The following is a 17,191-nucleotide window of genomic DNA, read 5'->3' on the forward strand; positions in this document are numbered from 1 at the left end:
TCCTTTTCTCCATCAAACCAAGTCCACCACTCTTATGAAGACTTGTCTATGTAACAAATACTAGGTTAAACTGTTCCCGGTCTTCTTCTGCTAGAATCATATAGCTTTCTTGAAGTTCACCTAAACCAGCAAATCTCCAAATGCAGTTCTGGACCAAACCCATCAGCATCATCCACAAATTTGTGAGAAATAAAGATTTTCAGGCCCCATCCCAGACCTACTGACTCAGAAACTCTGCCAGTGATAAGCTATTCGTGTCATTTTGATGCACAGCAGATTCTGAGAACCAATGACCTAAGCCCCAGTGAGCAAATCAGGCATGCATGCAAAATGGTAGCCACAGCAGAAATAAACTAGAATCAAGTTTTTAATATGGCATGCAAGTGTTTTAGCTTGCTAACAAACCCCATTATTACCAATTATCTAAACCTTTTTTGTCTCTGTAAGAAAAACTGACACTTTACTAGTTGTAGTCATCTGAAAATACAAAAAAAAAGAAAAGAAAAGAAAAGAAATAACACACAAGAATTCCAATCAAAACTGCATAGCTGACCAGTGGACATGCTGCTGGGGAGGCTGCATGCATCCATGGGGAGGCTGAAACTTCCCAGGAAGAATGGCAGAATCGCACCCCTGTCTTTAGAGTCCAGGTAATAAAAATTATGAGATGTAGTTATTTCTTCTTGCTTCTTATTGCTTTAATTTTCTTCACCAGCTGTAGGTTTATTTTTTCCTTTACTTTATAGTTTTTGGATAATTTAAGTTCCCCAGGCTACTCAATTTTAAGACATCTATATTTAAAGTCTAATTAAATTAAGTCAGAAAGTTGGTTCTTTTTAGAACATGGAAACCTTGGCTTATTTGAATAAGCAGCATTAAATATATTTGCAATCACATAAAATGCAATATCTTAACATATAAATAAAAGAAAACCCCACAGCTAAAAAATCACCTTTAGAATAATCATTTATAACTTAATAGTATATTGTCAAGTAAAAATTATTTTTCTAATGGATAGGAGGCCTTTCTCCTTAATAAACCTTTTAAAATGCATCCTACAACATACCTTCAAAAACCTCTCCCTTGTTCTCTTAAGCTATTTAAACATTGACACCAATAATAATTATTAAAATTGAGAAATAAGTCAAATGGAAATAGTGATAATAAAATTTAGGGGAGTTAGTTTAAAAAGTGAAATACCATCAAATAAATTAAATTGATTCCCCATATATTGAACTGTAATATGAACTAATCATATTTAGAAAGAACTGTTACTTTTGTATTATCACAGGCATCTTGAACAAGTACTCTTAGTTGGGTATTAAGTTCCTGGTTTTCTTAGAAAACCCGTTTCTCTATAACAAAACACTTTACTGAATGTTTTAAAAAGTTAGTACAAAATGCATAAGAAAGACATCAAATCACAGCATTTTTCATGTACACAATATAAGCAAAAGCAATAGATTTAAAGTTTTCAATTGAATTCACTACATTGAGATGTTTATTTAAAAGGGACTTTTTGTATTTCCAGATTAAAATTTGGTAGCATTTATCTTCTTCTGTATTATAAACAGATGGCTGTACAAAGAGGGCTCCTGGGTACGATTACACAACCCCAACTTCAGCCCCCTGCTAGAGGCAGGTTGAATCATTACACCACGAAGACCCAAACTCTGATTCCTCCCTCCCCTCTATAGACTTTCTTTGTACATCCCTCACCTGCTCTACACTTTGGCAACCTTGTCTACAGGCAAAGAATGAAGATGTTGGTAATTCTGTTTCCATGTTAGTATTTCCATAATCCATAGGGAAAATGGAAACCTCTTCTGATACATTTTGGGTGGTATAATAGGTTAGTATCCACTAAAAATTCATGTCTACCTAGAACCTCAGAATGCGACCTGATATGGAACTAGGGTCTTGCAGATGTAACGAAGGTAAGGACTTTCTGGTTTCCCCAAGATTTAGCCCAGGGAGGAGGACGGGGGAAGAAGACCCTCTCCCTCTCTGGTCCATGTCTCTTGTCTAGCCTAGGAACAGCAAAGCCCGGTTTTCCTTTTAGTTTTTCCAAATCTATTATCAATGCCTAAACCTAGACTTTTGAAAATCACATAGTATTTGACTCCTTTGTTATCTGCAAATTTCTGCGTCATCCATTCCCCAAGGCAATGAAAGCAGAAAACTTTGACTGCCTACTATAGGAAAAAGGGCATACATAGAGTGCAAGGAATTCAAGAGAAGAAAAACTTTGTTAATACCCCAGAATATTTTCCTGTCCCTGGCTTGGCACTTACTAATCTATGAGAATTAGATAAACAGTATCTATTTATAAGTGTGGTGATGGTGATGTATGGTTTTTAATAGGATTATAAAAATGTTTGAAGTGTATTCAAGGACTCATAATTTTTAATTGGGTCTGCATTTAAAATTCTGAAACACTAAATACTCCTTCATTTTCTAAATACAGCTTTTTATACTGCTGTCAAAATGAGACAATGCCAGGCAGTTGTGATACAGAACTTAGCTCTTCTCATTTTAGAATATTCCATCAAAGTTGGCCATTTGCCTTTTCTAAGATTAAAAACACAGGAGGAAAAGTCACATAAATATGTTTATTAATATACAACCATGCATTATATTTTTAAAAAGATTGGTTTTCTATTATTCCCAAAGTAGCATTGGAAATACCTAGTAGTTGAACCCTTGACTTTTCTATAAACAAAAACCATGTTTTTTACCTCAATGTGTTTACCTGTTTATCCAACAATGCTTCAATGTGTTTGGATTAACTCCACAAAGACTTTCCATCTTAGGACACTTCCTACTCAATAGGACACAAAATACAGTTTCTTTAATGGTTCCAATTTTCTTTAAAATATACCCAGGATAATGTTACACCCCTTAATTTCTTCAAAGAGTTGTCTCCAAAGGTACTAACAGCCCAAAAAGAGTCAAATGCATTCTATCCAGCAAACTGCTATTATCATTCCTATTTAGGGACATTCCACCCAACTAGTTCCATGAATTCCTCTGCCAGGTCAGGCTGCATCTCAAGGTTTATTCTAATAGCCCAGGGTCTCTAGGGATCATTACCTTCTGAAAAAAAGATGCTCCACTGTGTCCCAAGAATGGCTGCTGAAAACTGAGTAAATATCTTAGAATCAGGAATGCACTGCTTTGCATAAATCCCAGCTTTATAGATTAACCACCTATTCATTCATTCATTCATCAGTAAACATGGATACTTTGTAAGCTGTAGGATTTAGGCCTTCGTTTAAATAAAAGAGATCGTTGCACACCCAGTATCGTCCCTGGTCTCTGACAGAGACCCCAGTCCTTCAACTTTTGATTATTCAAAATCCAGACATCAAGGAAACCTGGGGGTGGCTTCTGCAAATCTAGAAGCAGAGCCCAGAAATTTGTATTTTTACCAAACACTGCAGGTGAATATCACACCTGTTAAAGTTTTGAAATGATTCACTTCCCAATGCAAACAATTTTATTACCCAATTCAGAGCACCTAGAAAGTGATTAATTAGTCTAGAGCCCTGGTTTTCAAACTTTAGTAGGCATCAGATAAGCTGGAGGGCTTGTTAAAATGCAGATTGCTGGGCCCCATCTACAGAGTTTCTGATTCAGTGCCTCTAGGGCCCACGAATTTGCTTTACTTTGAGGTTTGCAAGTAATGCTGATGCTGCTGCTCCTGGATCTGCGCTTCAAAAATCACTAATCTACATACACTCTTTCTTCTGCAAATGCAGAAGTATCTTATAAAAAGGGTTAAGCAAAATTAAAGACATTTCATGAATGCCTGAGTTCTCCTTTCATCACACTAGCATGTATTATTAATTCCAAGCGGGGGTATAGGATGCAGCATTTCCCAAACATCTTTTACCCCAGAACTCTCTTCTCAAGGAGAATCCTGGGAAACTAGGAGACAAGCCAGCCGCATACAGCACCATGACAAATAAGTGCATGCCGGAAACGTAGACCTTTCTCATTCCCATCCAGATCTCATGCCTTGAAACCCAGCCTCCCTGCCCCCTCCAAGCCAATGACAGGGGAATCTGACAGCATAGGAGAGGGAGATGCATTGTCCAGAAGTCACAGTGGTGTGTGGCACCCACTTATCCACAAAACTAAATTGTAACTAATATTTGGTGCAAATGAAATAATATTTTAGTACTTTATATACTTTATGCACTTCATGACAGCCAGTAAGAACGACATTTTAACTACATTAAAAAAGTACCTTAGTAGTCACTGAAGTATATAAAAAATACATAGATTAGGAAGGTTATTTCCAACTACACTTTCATAAGGAGATTATATGTATGTATATATTATATGTATATATGTATATATATACACATATATATATATATATAATTATAGTAATTGTAACAAGAGAGATATAAGCAAAGTGCCCTAAATTATAGATTTCTTACATTAATCTCATTTGAGTGTTTTGGACTACCTGTTACTGACAATCAGCAACCTCGCTAAAGAAAAGAAATATGCTCCTTCTGGCTGACAGGGTTTTTCTGTTACTGAAGCTGGCTGTCTGCTGCAATGTGAGAAGGGCTCTAGGCTGACTGGGGTGAATCTCATGATGTAGTTATCCCAACATTCGTTCTAAGAGTCACCTAAGGCATTAATGGAAAATATAGATCCTCAGGCCCAATACCAACCAAATAAATCAGAATCTCCGGTAGAGAAGCCTAGAAACCTGTATTTTTGATAAGTACCCCAGGTTCCCAATTTTTCTTATAGCGTAAGAGAGATGGGTTTTCTCTAAGTGTCTTTGAGGACATCACCTCATCATTCATCCATTCAGTCATTCAATTAGCAAATATCTGTTGAGTTCATGCAGCATGCAAACCCAGATTTCTCTTGGTCTATGTCACAGCACCATTACATTCATTACATTCATTTTTTTAGCTAAAAAAATCTTGGTTAATAAATATATATATTTTAATTTATAATGTATAATATATGTATAATATATAATATATGTATTATATATAATTTATGTATAATATATATTTTACATATGTGTGTATGTGTATATATATAATATGTATATGTGTGTATATATATATATATACACATAGATATATAAATCTCAGTGTTGTTCATACAGCATTACCAAAACATACAGGAAAGCAAATCTCCTAATAATACTCTCTTAGTACAGTGCTTTTTACACTACCCTATGATGTCTCAAAAAAAGAAAATCAAAGAATCAAATTTCAGTGAAATCATTAATAAAATATGAAAAACCATTCTACTCACTGCCCCAATACATCCTTAAAATATAAAGGATACAGGATTTAAAATACAGAAACACATATACTAAAAGCTGTTTTCTTAAAAATGCTTACTTTCCACTTTGCAATTTTGGCTACATTTCCTTATTTATATATCCCTGCCTTCTGGTGGGAGGAAAAAAATGCTTTGGGAAGGCAGAACGGAAGGTAATAACTAATTACTAAAAAGCTTGTTTGTTTGAAGATGTTGCTGTTTAAAAAGGGATCTCTCCTACATGATATATTCTGTGACTTGGGGAAGTAGAAGCAGATTTGTCCTGTTTCTTTCTGCCTTCTAAAATTCCCCACTTCCCTTCTGACATCACCTCTTATTCTCTTCCTTTCCCTCTTTTTTTCCAACTGGTGGGCATGGGATGAGGTACAACGAGGTAGAAAAGAAGAAAAAAAAGAAGAGTAAGATTAAGAAAGGCACAGAGAAGAGAATCAACATAAATAACTACCTCATTTGGATTTGTTGGACTAAAATGTTGCAACTAAGGCCATATCTAGTGAACCCCTTGTAACAGAACAAGGGCAAGAGAGTGATGGTGGGGGACAAAAGATTAGGAAAGAGCCTATGATTTTAAGGACTGCACTATTCATGATAAAAAAATGTAGCAAATTGAAATAGTTCATTTGTAAAAGTTCAGTTAACTATAGGGCTCACTAAAGAGAAAATCAACATCTTCTGGCAGTCACCCAGCCCCATGATCAGATGAATTTCACAGTAGCAAAGAAACACAGAAATAGGCCTGTGCTCTGGAATGCTGTCACCTCAGCTGATTTCCATTGCTCTTCTCTGAGGTCCCAGGGGATGTGTCAGGAACATAAACATGAACATGAGTGTGCACCTCCTCTCCCCACAAAGTGCAACAGGCCCTGGCTGCCTACGAGGTGAAGTCCTTCAGACACTACACAAAAAAATTATTTATAAAAAGAATCAATGCCTCAACATATCCAGAGCCAAATGATTTATCTTACATATTTTATTTATAACATTTATCAATGGATAAATATTCATAACATTAATGTAAAAATTTATTTATTTTTTAAAAAATTTAGTAATACCTGGATGATTTGCAATACTTTCATTGATTCCATGCATAACAATAATGATGAGCTTAAATTCCAGCTAATAACTACTTCTGTTTGTTATTTAAATGAATGTTTGTATAATTCACACAAATCGGATATAAGAGCCTCAATAATGGAAATGAAACAGATAACAGAAAAATAGGTAACAAATAGTAATAGCTAAATATTTAAAGCTGATGTCACAAAAAGTTGGAATTCTACAGGTAGAATATAAACTGATTAAATAATTTATTGGCCTAGAAAAGAAAAATTTAAATAATGTTGTTTTAATTATTTAGTTATTTTAAATAATTATGTTTCTCAGTAACTCACTTAAACTTCTCAGAATCAGTTTCTTCGTGTGTAAATGGAGATGACAATAATGACCACGTAGAGCAATTATGAGGATAAAATAAATTACCCAGTACAATGTTTTAGGTACTTGCTAAATATTAGTTCTCTCAGATGCTAAGTGCTAATATTCAATTTCTCTGTTAAAATGGGGGAATTAAAATCTCTCACAGAATTCTTCTTTTTAATACCTAAAGACATGAACCAAGTTTTTAAAAATGAAAACCAGCCAAAAAGTCAACAAACTCAGCTAAACCAGGAAAGACTATTTAATGCCATAAAATTCTAAACCTGGCAGCCAAGGAAACACAGACGATTCTGGAGCCCAGTAGAGCAGAACACTTTATAAGGATCCTGACCCAACCCTCAGAACCCACATGGGAGAGGCCAGAGAATGCTGAAAAGTGTCACTAACATTCCTGTAGTGAGACCCCAAAAGTAAGCTACACTGAAACTCATGGGTTCAGAAAAAGTGCACTATTTTGTTCTCATTCGTGAGATTCCACTTGAGCTCCCTAAATGAGCTAAAAGCCCAATCATATTTAAACCATATTTTAATCCAATAATTCAGTCGGTCTCTGTATCTATCAGGGTTTAATTTAAGAAACAGAACCCATTCTAGGCATGTCAAACAGAAATTAGTAATTACAAAATTTTCAGAAGGGCTCGAAGAGTGGGAGTCAGCAAGATCCCCACTGGTGCCGTTAAAGCCAAGGGCACACCCCCATCACTGCAATCCAGAATCTGAGACAGCAGCTGCCCCTGCTGCCCCTTCCACCGACACCACTGCGTCTTGATACTCACCAAGCGGGTAACACGTGAAATGCCCAGCCACTGCCACGCTGCCTCTTCACACAATGTCTCTGTGTTAGACACTGCTGCAGGAAAATGACCTCTGCCTCTCTTCCCCTAACCAAGATACACGTGAGTGCACCCCAAGTCCTAGCTTTAAAGGAGATGCGAAAGGTCGTTGTAAGCTTTTCAGTCTCTGCTACACAGGAACACACCAGTGAAGGGGGAGCAGAATGGAGGCTGAGTGAGTCAATCTTCAGTAGCCACTCAGGGCTTGTTGCAGCTATACGATACGATGGCCGTGTTCCCCGTGATCTGTCCCTTCAGTGACTCAACAACATCCAAGTGCATTTGCCTCTCAGCAACTCAAGTTGTTTTCTTTCTTTTTTAATTTATCTGTCGTGACAGTCTTTCCATCTTAACACATGCCAAGAACACTGCTGCGTTTCAGTACATCTAAAGTACTGTTTCTTAAAGTGTAGTCCAAATACTGCTTGGCTGAAGAGTCACCTAGAGTGCCTGTTAAAAATGGAGACTACGAGACCCAACTCAGACATATGAACTCAGGATCTCTAGAACTGGGGCCCGAAATTCACCTTTGTACCAAGCTCCCAGATAAAGTTTGTCTCACTGAGTTTGAGAATCACTCATTTATTTTAAAGTGAGGAACATTTCCCCCAATAAACCAGAATATTTCTGTTTTCTTGAACTTTTCTGCTCTCTGGTTTTTATTTTAGGAGACAACAATGGATGGTCTTTGCAACTTGACAAATACTTGACCTATAACTACACAATGACTTTCCCATATTCCTTTGATGCAGAAACATCAGAATGCCGTAAGTAATCAGAGTTGTTGAGTCTCCTTTTCCATGAGTCCATGGTATGGCATCATATCTTTAAAAGTTGAATCCAAAAAAAAAAAAAAGTTGAATCCAACATACTTTTTGTTTTGTTTTTTTAAAAAAAAGGTTAGTTGTAGTTTTCTTATTGCAAACTCTATCGGATATGCAGTCTTAATTTGAGTATTTTATTTAAAAATGATTCATGGATCTTAGTGTAAAAGTAATAAATAATGTCAGATATTGTGAACAAAAATTACTGTCAGTCAGGGTTATTATTTTATGTCCCCTTTTTACAGTCACTATAAACTAATATAATGGAAACTATGGAAGTAGAAGAGCAGAAAAGTTGTTTGGATTTTAATGTTTGTAGGTGAAAAATCTTCTGAGGTCTAAACTATAGAGCTACAAAAAAAAAAAAGCCTTTTTAATTATAACCTGCTATGTCTAATGATATACCAAAAACCTCCAAAAGCACAAGAGAGGGTGTGGGAGGGTATAACCTCAAGAATTAAGGCTATGATATTTTAGATCAGGAAGATCTACATAAGTAACTTCTTTTACAAAAGTTCAGTCTATCCTAATAAATTGTGCCACTGTCAATTTGTGCCTTGGAGTTGTATTTTGATCCTAGCTTTTCAAAACCTTAGTTAAAATGCAGGGGTTGGGAGGAGGACTCCTTTACAAGAATGTTTCTTTTGTGTTCTACCACAAATTGTAAATGATAGCTTTTGTTTTAATTTTTAATATTTTTTGTCTTCAGTACACAAATGAGATTAAGATAAACTACTAACGGTCCCCAGTTTAAGGGGGTGCACATTCCTCCTGTAAATCTCAGGAGGTTACTCAGCCTCACGCTGTGTCCCAGAATATGAAGACCAAATTACTTGATCATTGAAAAGCTAAACGGGGAAGCTTTGGGGAAAGAAAAAAGTTAACAGGTATAATTTAACTGCTAATATAATGAAACAGAAATTAATGGATTAAGCCACCTTATCTCAAAACATAGCTTTTCGTTTATTTTTGTTTTGTGGTGTATCCTTTTCATTTCTTCAATTTTAATGGAATCTTTTTATATCTTACCTTATTCACAAATGGAATTTAGGCAGTTTAAAATAAAAATATGGCTACTAACAGACTCAAACCATTAATATAACATAAAAGACCAAAAAAAATTAATGGGAAATGGGAAAGAGAATGGAGAAGAAAAATAAGGAAATCTCCATTGAGAAAAGTTCAGTAGCTGCATCCAAAGCTTAGTTCTGAATTTTGTAGTCATTAGGTTAAAGAGGGAAGGTGATGGGCTCCATAACTCTCGTAGTGTGGTTTGTAAAGTAAAAACTAACAAATGGGGAGGAGAGGAAAAGATCAAGTAAGCAGGAAAAATAAATGTTTGCCTGATCCTGAATTATGAGAGAAATTTGTCACAAGTATAGTTACACAAGAGGAATGCAGCTACACAATACATGATGTATCAAAAGACACAGAGGTAATGTTTTTATCAGTACTTAGGAAAGAACAAACATATAATTTTTAATTAGAATTTTTTAATGACAATTTGAGGAGGGTGGTAATAATGAAATATCTTTTTGAAACTTAAAAGCAGTGTGAAAATGGAATGGAAAGTATAGTGTAAAATTTGGGAGTGATACTTGAATTAAGGTTCCTATTGTGCCACTTTATCTAAATCAGATTATTATAAAGATTTATTAGAAATTAAGCTGAGAATGGCTTACAATCATTTTTGGCTAAATGAAAAAATGTGAAAAATTCACATTTATAAAGACTCTTCTCAAGAACAGTATCACAGAAAATATTCTATCTGCCATTAACTAATATTATTAATAAAGTTTAAATTTGAGGATTTGGAAAGTACAGAAAGTTGGAAAGAATTCTTTTCTCAACCATAATTTCACCACACAGAGGCTGCCAGCATTAACTAGCTGGTGCATTACTCATCCTTTTTTATTTTAACACAGCTGAAATGTCCTGTACAAACCATCTTCTCATATTTTCAATTACCATTTTAGCATAATCTAAAAGCATAATGTTATGCTTATATTATTATAAGCATATATGTTATTATATGTTATCATAAACCCTTTGAAATATACTATAACATACATATTAAGTGACATAATTTGCTTAATCATTCTTTTGTTGATAGATATTTAGGTGTTTTTGTTTTGTTTTTCATTTTTCCCTATTATAGGTAACCCTATAATCAACATGTATGGATTATCTTAACTCAGCCTCTATAAGTAAGAAAAAAACATACTGGAATTAATGCTAATCTCCCTGCCCTCCAGTTTTACCCTTCTTATTCTCACTCTCTGGACCTTCATCTTCCCAACCCTCACCATCCCGTTCCCCACAACAGAAACACACACTCACGTTCAACATGGCTTTTACGTAAAGAGACAGAGTCAGTTTTCAGAGGTTTATAGCCCAACCGGTTACATACCACTATAAAACTGTTTAAAAGTTCTTGGCAGAGACTCTGTTTACAAAAAAACACAAAACCTAAGTTATGATCTTGTTATCTCCTGATCTTGTAAAGGTGTCTGCAGAGTTATTTGGGAGGAGAGGAAGAACACCTGTCACCCATATCTGAGCAGAGGCTTTGGCCAACTGTGCTCATAAGCGGTCATCCACCAGCTCCACCCCAGGAATCTCTACTTTGCCATTTAGACACATTTCTACGCTCTGGGAGCCTTACTAGAAAAGTCAAAACTGGAAGTCTGCAAGCAGAACATTCTTCTAGAAAGTTTGATTTGTCCTATGATGTCTGAAAATGTTAAGTTAGCTATTATCGTTTTAAAAATAGGCAATTATATGTAAAACATTGTATTTCTGGCATCTTTGAGGAAGTTGGTTGACGTAGCTACACGTCTTCCTGTCCTAGTATGGCAACAGTTAGGAGAAGTTGTTCCACTGGGATATCTGGACACAGTCTACAACTACTTTGCCTGTTCCCCTGTAGACATTTGTTTGTAACCTCTGCTATACAGTTCAGGGCTTCAAAGTAAATGTAGAGGGTAAGCTCTCCTCTTTGTCCCAGGAATCATCCATTGCTCATAGATGCAGGAATCAGGCTATATTTACTATGCTGACTAATAATCCCATTTTACTGTTTAGCTATATGAACACATTACTGCAAATCTCTCATAGACTTTAAAAATATTGGATCCCATGTTTAAGACTGTCACTACAGCCCCAGGTAATGGCCAAAGGCATCCATCCTCATCTTCCTCTTTCCAACACTCAAGAATAAGAATAGAATAGCTATATGTAAAAAATGTTCACTCCCGTAAATGAAGTTTTCTACATCGTTACATCCCTGCATAAGCCAAAGTAAGATCACGTAAAAATCCTTTGAAAAACTCCTGAATTTTCCAGAAAAAATATCTACCAACAACTACAGTTCAGTATTTAGTTCTCCTCTTTCATGATATTTCAAAATGACTTAGTCCTCCATTAAAGATTTGATTATGCGATCAGTAAATATTTTATTCTTAAGTAGCAGCTTTAATACGGACATTAAAGCCCACTACACACACTCATGTCCCCGCAGACATGGCTTCTCTCCCAAGGAGAGTAAAAGCAGATGATTTCTTTCATTTGCAAAAAATGGAGACGAGCCATCTGCTATTTAAAAAAAAAAAAAGAAGAAGAAAAGAAAATGCATGGGCTGGTAAATCTGTATATGTTCATATCTTAATGTTCTAGCACCATTTTAATGTTAAAAGCAACTTTGGAACCTTAATTGAAAGCACTGCCCAAATTGCTTAGGTAAGACATGACATACTTTTGTGCTAAATAATTTTCATAGCTTTTCATTTCTTTCTTTTCATTACCCTCCCCTTCCTGGTCCCTCACTGTCCTCATTTCTTACTACCTCCTCTTTATTCAGTGGTCGGTTCTGTGCCCATGCAATGTCTTTGCCGAGGCTTAGAGCTTGGCTGTGATGAGACCAAATTACGAGCTGTTCCATCAGTTTCTTCAAATGTGACTGTAATGTAAGTAGAAAAGAATGGCTTCATCCTGACGGCCAGAATAGCACCTGTAAACTTGTATCATAATTAAGGCCTTGTAATTATTAATAATGCATTTTTATTCAAAGATGATGTCATTGTTCCGTGGTCAATTATAATGATTACTGATATTTATTTTGCATTTATGAAATGCTAGCCCCTATTTAAGTTATTCCATATATTAACTTATTGAGTCCTTCGTAACAACCTTATGAAGTAGTTAGTATCACCATATTTTATCTAAACAAAATATGCCATCAGTTGTATATGCTACTACATAAAGAAGGCTGCCAATTAAGCTATTATATAGAGATTTCTTTTTTCATAGAGTTTTCACTTGACACATACTGGAAAAGCTCTTTGAACATAAATTTTAATCCATTCATGTATGAATAAAAGAGAAAACAAGTAAAATAAATTGGATAAAATATTCCCAGAACTTCACACTTAAAATCTAACTCTCTGAATCACATTCGACTCAGAGATGTTGATGTTGGATTTTTCCTAAGTAACTCAAACTTATATATGTAAAAAAAAAATTATCCTCATAATAGGCAGTTTGTTGATCCAGTACTAATTTGAGTTCAATAAACTTCAGCAACACAAACACACATTTGGCTGAAACTTCCAAAAGAAATCAGTGGAGAATAGATATTTTAATTTTATATTTTTGCTGAGGTTTTTTGTTTTCATCCAGATGTTTCAGTGCTTGATGGCTCTGACTTTTGAGTATATGTGGGAAAAATAGAAGTAATTCTTTTTTTTTTTTTTTTAATGGGTAACAGTGTGTTTCTCCAGGGCCCATCAGCTCCAAGTCGTTGTCCTTCAGTCTAGTTGTGGAGGGCGCAGCTCAGCTCCAAGTCCATCACTGTTTTCAATCTTAGTTGCAGGGGGCGCGGCCCACCATCCCATGTGGGAATTAAACTGGCAACCTTTTTGTTGAGAACTTGCGCTCTAACCAACGGAGCCATCCAGCCGCCCCTTCCTGAAGCTCATTGTCTTCAATCTAGTTGTGGAGGGCGCAGCTCACTGGCCCATGTGGGAATCGAACTGGCAACCCTGTTGTTCAGAGCTCACGCTCTAACCAACTAAGCCATCCGGCCGCCCCAGGAGTAATTCTTAAATTTATAAATGTTGACAAGTCCTGCCGTTTTCAACCCAAACCACATAATACAGTAACTCATATGCTTGGCATATATAAGGGATGGGGAATAGCTATGGGGATAAAAGTAACAGAATCTGGGGGTTTTAGCCAAATTGATAATGAGCTGATAACATTAGACACGCTAAGCCACGGAGACTTTTCCAAAGGAGGTAATATTCCCACCTAAACTAAGCATAGCATTCTAGCCTCAACTCACCATAGCTCTTTTGTATAGTAATTAGTCTTACTAGAAAAAAATAATAATCCCTCCCCCAAATCTGAGGTCCTGTGGACAGTTTCCATGATTTAAATTCTTACTAGAACTCCTGGATATAAAAATTTATGATTTCATTCTATTTTCAAAGAAAAAAATTACCCTCACTGCTTGGATCAAATTACTAGAAAACCCAAACCAAAAAAATACCTTGATGCCACCAATATCATTTTTCAGTTTTCCACAAATAACATTTAATTTCATTCTTAAACAATTCAGCCAACCTTTGTAAAAGAGGAACGGAAGGAGAGAGCTGAAGGGATGGAGGAGGAGAAGGCAATGACTAATGAGAAAGTACATGTCTCACCTAAAGGCACTCTGATTCAGTATTGTTTTTTTAAGTTCTTCTGGCTCAATACGTACATACATATGTACATACATATGTACATATATACATTCATTCATACGTACATTCATAAAGAGATGTGTGCAGATATGTGAGCCACCTCTTTTGAACACTTGGTGTAAGGAAAATAAGTGGGATCATATCCTCATGAATGATTGACTCCAGAAAGTTGAGGGAGAAGAAGGGGTCCCAGAGGACTGCAAGGTTTCTCTTCTCAGTAATAGAGTGATCCAGGAATGGGGAGACTCGTGACAGTAAGTGGGGAAGATTAGGACTCCAATTTTAGACGCTTTTTTCAATTTGAGGTTAAGAGGTCACTCGGTGGAAATTTCCAACAGACATTTGGGGATGTGAGAATGCAGCTCAGTTTATGTCTATGACACTTTTTTATTTTGTGTTGAAAAATAGCATTTTCTTGCACTCTGCGTTGAGCAGCTTGATTCATGTTGCCCATTCTTACTTTTCTCTGCAGAACACTGACTCAGCATCACACCTTCTCCCAGTCTATGGTCAGTTCCAGAGAGAAAAGGAACTCTAGGCTTTACGGCAAACATTAGAAGAAGAAATACCAAATTTTATTACTGAGCTCATTCCTTATTTTGAGTTGGAACTATCAGGGAAATATCAGAAATGGACTAAGTCAAAAATAAGTAAAGTATCAAAGAAGCCAATAATGCAAGTAATATTTATTGAAGTTGGGTGTTTTTTTTTTTAATATGTTTCACATAAATGCTAATAAACAAAAGAGACAAACAGATAAATATGGTTATTTATGCATTTTTCCAGCTTGCTAAATGTTAACTTTGTGTGAGAACTGACTTTAAGGTCCTAGAATTTAATCATTAAAAATACATGATCTAATAAGAGCTTTATAAAAATCAGAGCTACCTTTGACAATAATAATAAAACTAGCAGTTGCTCACACACCTCACTTTGTGAAGAGTCAAACTTGGGATATTAAATTTTAAAATACAAGGACCTATGGTATTATAATAAAAAGTATTTTGGTTTGTCCTATTAAGTGAGAATAATAATACCTACCTCTTTCCATTTCAATGGGGTATTATGAAACTATAGGTAATGCTATTTGTGAAAATATTTGGCATCATTTAGGAAAAAGAAGCCTATGAATCCTAGGTACAATTAATAAAAACCCATTAATAAGAAATATTGTTTAGGAGACCTTAAATGATCCTTCCTTCCCTGTAGAGTAGCCCTCCTGCTCAGGTGCAATTAACCTCGTCCTCTGGGGTTCTCTCATAGGAACTCATTTATGTCTCTTTTAATTATATGAAACATTCTTTCTTGTACTATAGAGATTGGGGTCCTAATCTTCTCTACAGGAAAAAAAGGAAATGCCATAAATTCCATGGGAACTTAAACCATGGTTTTTCTATACATCCTCCAATGTTCCTAACAATGTATAACAAGCTCTAAACAATATTTTTAAGTTGAATTTACAAGTAAATACACTAAAAAAATAAAACAAGTTGATTGCTTTTTAGCCTGGGCTATAAAACTAAAGTTATTATCCAAAGAAAAAATCTCTGTTTATAGATAAAATATGTTGTCATCCAAATAGAATATTAGCTTGTTAAGAGCAGGGATATTATCTTTTTTTCCCAAAATGCAAAAGGAGGCATCCATACATGTTCATTGAGAAAATGAATGAACCCGTTTTTTGAGAATGAACACACTAAACTTTCATCAATATCCTTAAATCAAACTCAGATATTTAACAATTTTTCTTTATACAACACAAATATTTAAACACGATGTAAAGCAGAATTGAGGATCTAAGCCAAGTGAGAATTATTAGTAGAAAAAGGATTCTCAGTTAGCTAATATAAGAAAGGAAGAAAGGAAGGAACCCGACAGCTAAGAGTGATTTCAAGAGAGAGTTACTGTGGAGTTAATCAACTTTTGGTATTCATTCATTAAAAAAAAAAAATCATTAAGTGATGAATATGTATAGTCTAGAACAATGTTTTCGAACTCTTTTCTTTCCAATATTGTCCCGCCGCCCCCGAAGCCTTTTTAGGCATTTTTTCCTATTTGTCTTTTCCTATGAAATTTTAATACTACAGATATACTATATTTCTGTATACCTGTTCTTTATTCATTGGAAAAGAAAATGTTCACTCCCTAAGAACCAATTTTCACCACCTTTGATCTATAACACCCTTGTTGAGAATGTATGGTCTTCTAGACTCTCAAACATTGTTTCTCAAACTAGATTCCAAAAATGTGTTCTGGGTAGTCTGAGAAATGTTTTTCTTTAAGAAGGATTCATTACTAAGTTTAAGCAACACTGGTACAAACCAACTTCACAATTAACGTTGTTAGTGCCTATTGTATTACACTGTCTTAACGTGAGTTCTTTATATCAATCAAGTATTTCCAAATGTTTATCCCATGGTCGTCAACCTCCAGACAATGCAGTCTATTGCTCATTTATCAATAAGCATCTGTTACATCACCTTATATGATAGTAATAATATTAGCATCGTATTATGTGAGGCAATCTAGTCCAAATCCATTTTTTCACAATTAACAAAAAAGAAACTGACATGGAAAGAATACGTGTATGCCTAATTCGTGAAAGGGACCCCAGCTGCAACAGTTTGGGGTTTTTTTGATTGTTTTACTTTGTTCCTACTATATTACATTGCTTTTATTTAAAAAAAAATTTTTAAGTTAAGTTCGTTTCAATACAACCACAATGAGGTGAACCTGGTCTGTATGAATCTGCTTTTCAAATTGTGACACAAAGGAAAATCTTTCTATGTCATTTATTAAAAATTGAAATGGGATCACTTATTGAATAAAGATAGTTCAATTTTGTGTACCAATTGACAGTTTCCTTCATAAATAATTTGAAAAGGAAGCAAAGGTAGTGGAATGTTAGCAATGAAATATTGAGAAATATAAAGTTATTTAAGTTCTTGAATGTGTTTTAAACAGAAAACACTATTTTTATTGTCATTCAAAACTAAGATGCTTTCTAATGTTGGGAAACAAAAAAAAG

At 35.2% G+C, this 17,191-nt stretch overlaps 1 protein-coding gene across 8 annotated transcripts in view; it reads left to right on the forward strand.

Moving 5' to 3' along the window:
• Positions 1 to 17,191, forward strand: part of RXFP1 (relaxin family peptide receptor 1) — an 87,009-nt gene that overhangs the window by 37,990 nt on the left and 31,828 nt on the right. For 3 of the 8 annotated variants that reach the window (XM_033134501.1, XM_033134505.1, XM_033134502.1), the window contains exons 3-4: positions 8,264 to 8,362; positions 12,279 to 12,384. In XM_033134501.1, coding sequence (XP_032990392.1) covers positions 8,264 to 8,362; positions 12,279 to 12,384 — 205 coding nt within the window. Of the gene's footprint in view, positions 1 to 8,263; positions 8,363 to 12,197; positions 12,385 to 17,191 lie in introns of all 8 variants that reach the window. The other 5 variants (XM_033134504.1, XM_033134507.1, XM_033134500.1 and 2 more) reach the window with 2 other exon arrangements.

Source organism: Rhinolophus ferrumequinum, chromosome 18, assembly GCF_004115265.2.
Source record: "Rhinolophus ferrumequinum isolate MPI-CBG mRhiFer1 chromosome 18, mRhiFer1_v1.p, whole genome shotgun sequence".
Lineage (NCBI taxonomy): Eukaryota > Metazoa > Chordata > Mammalia > Chiroptera > Rhinolophidae > Rhinolophus > Rhinolophus ferrumequinum.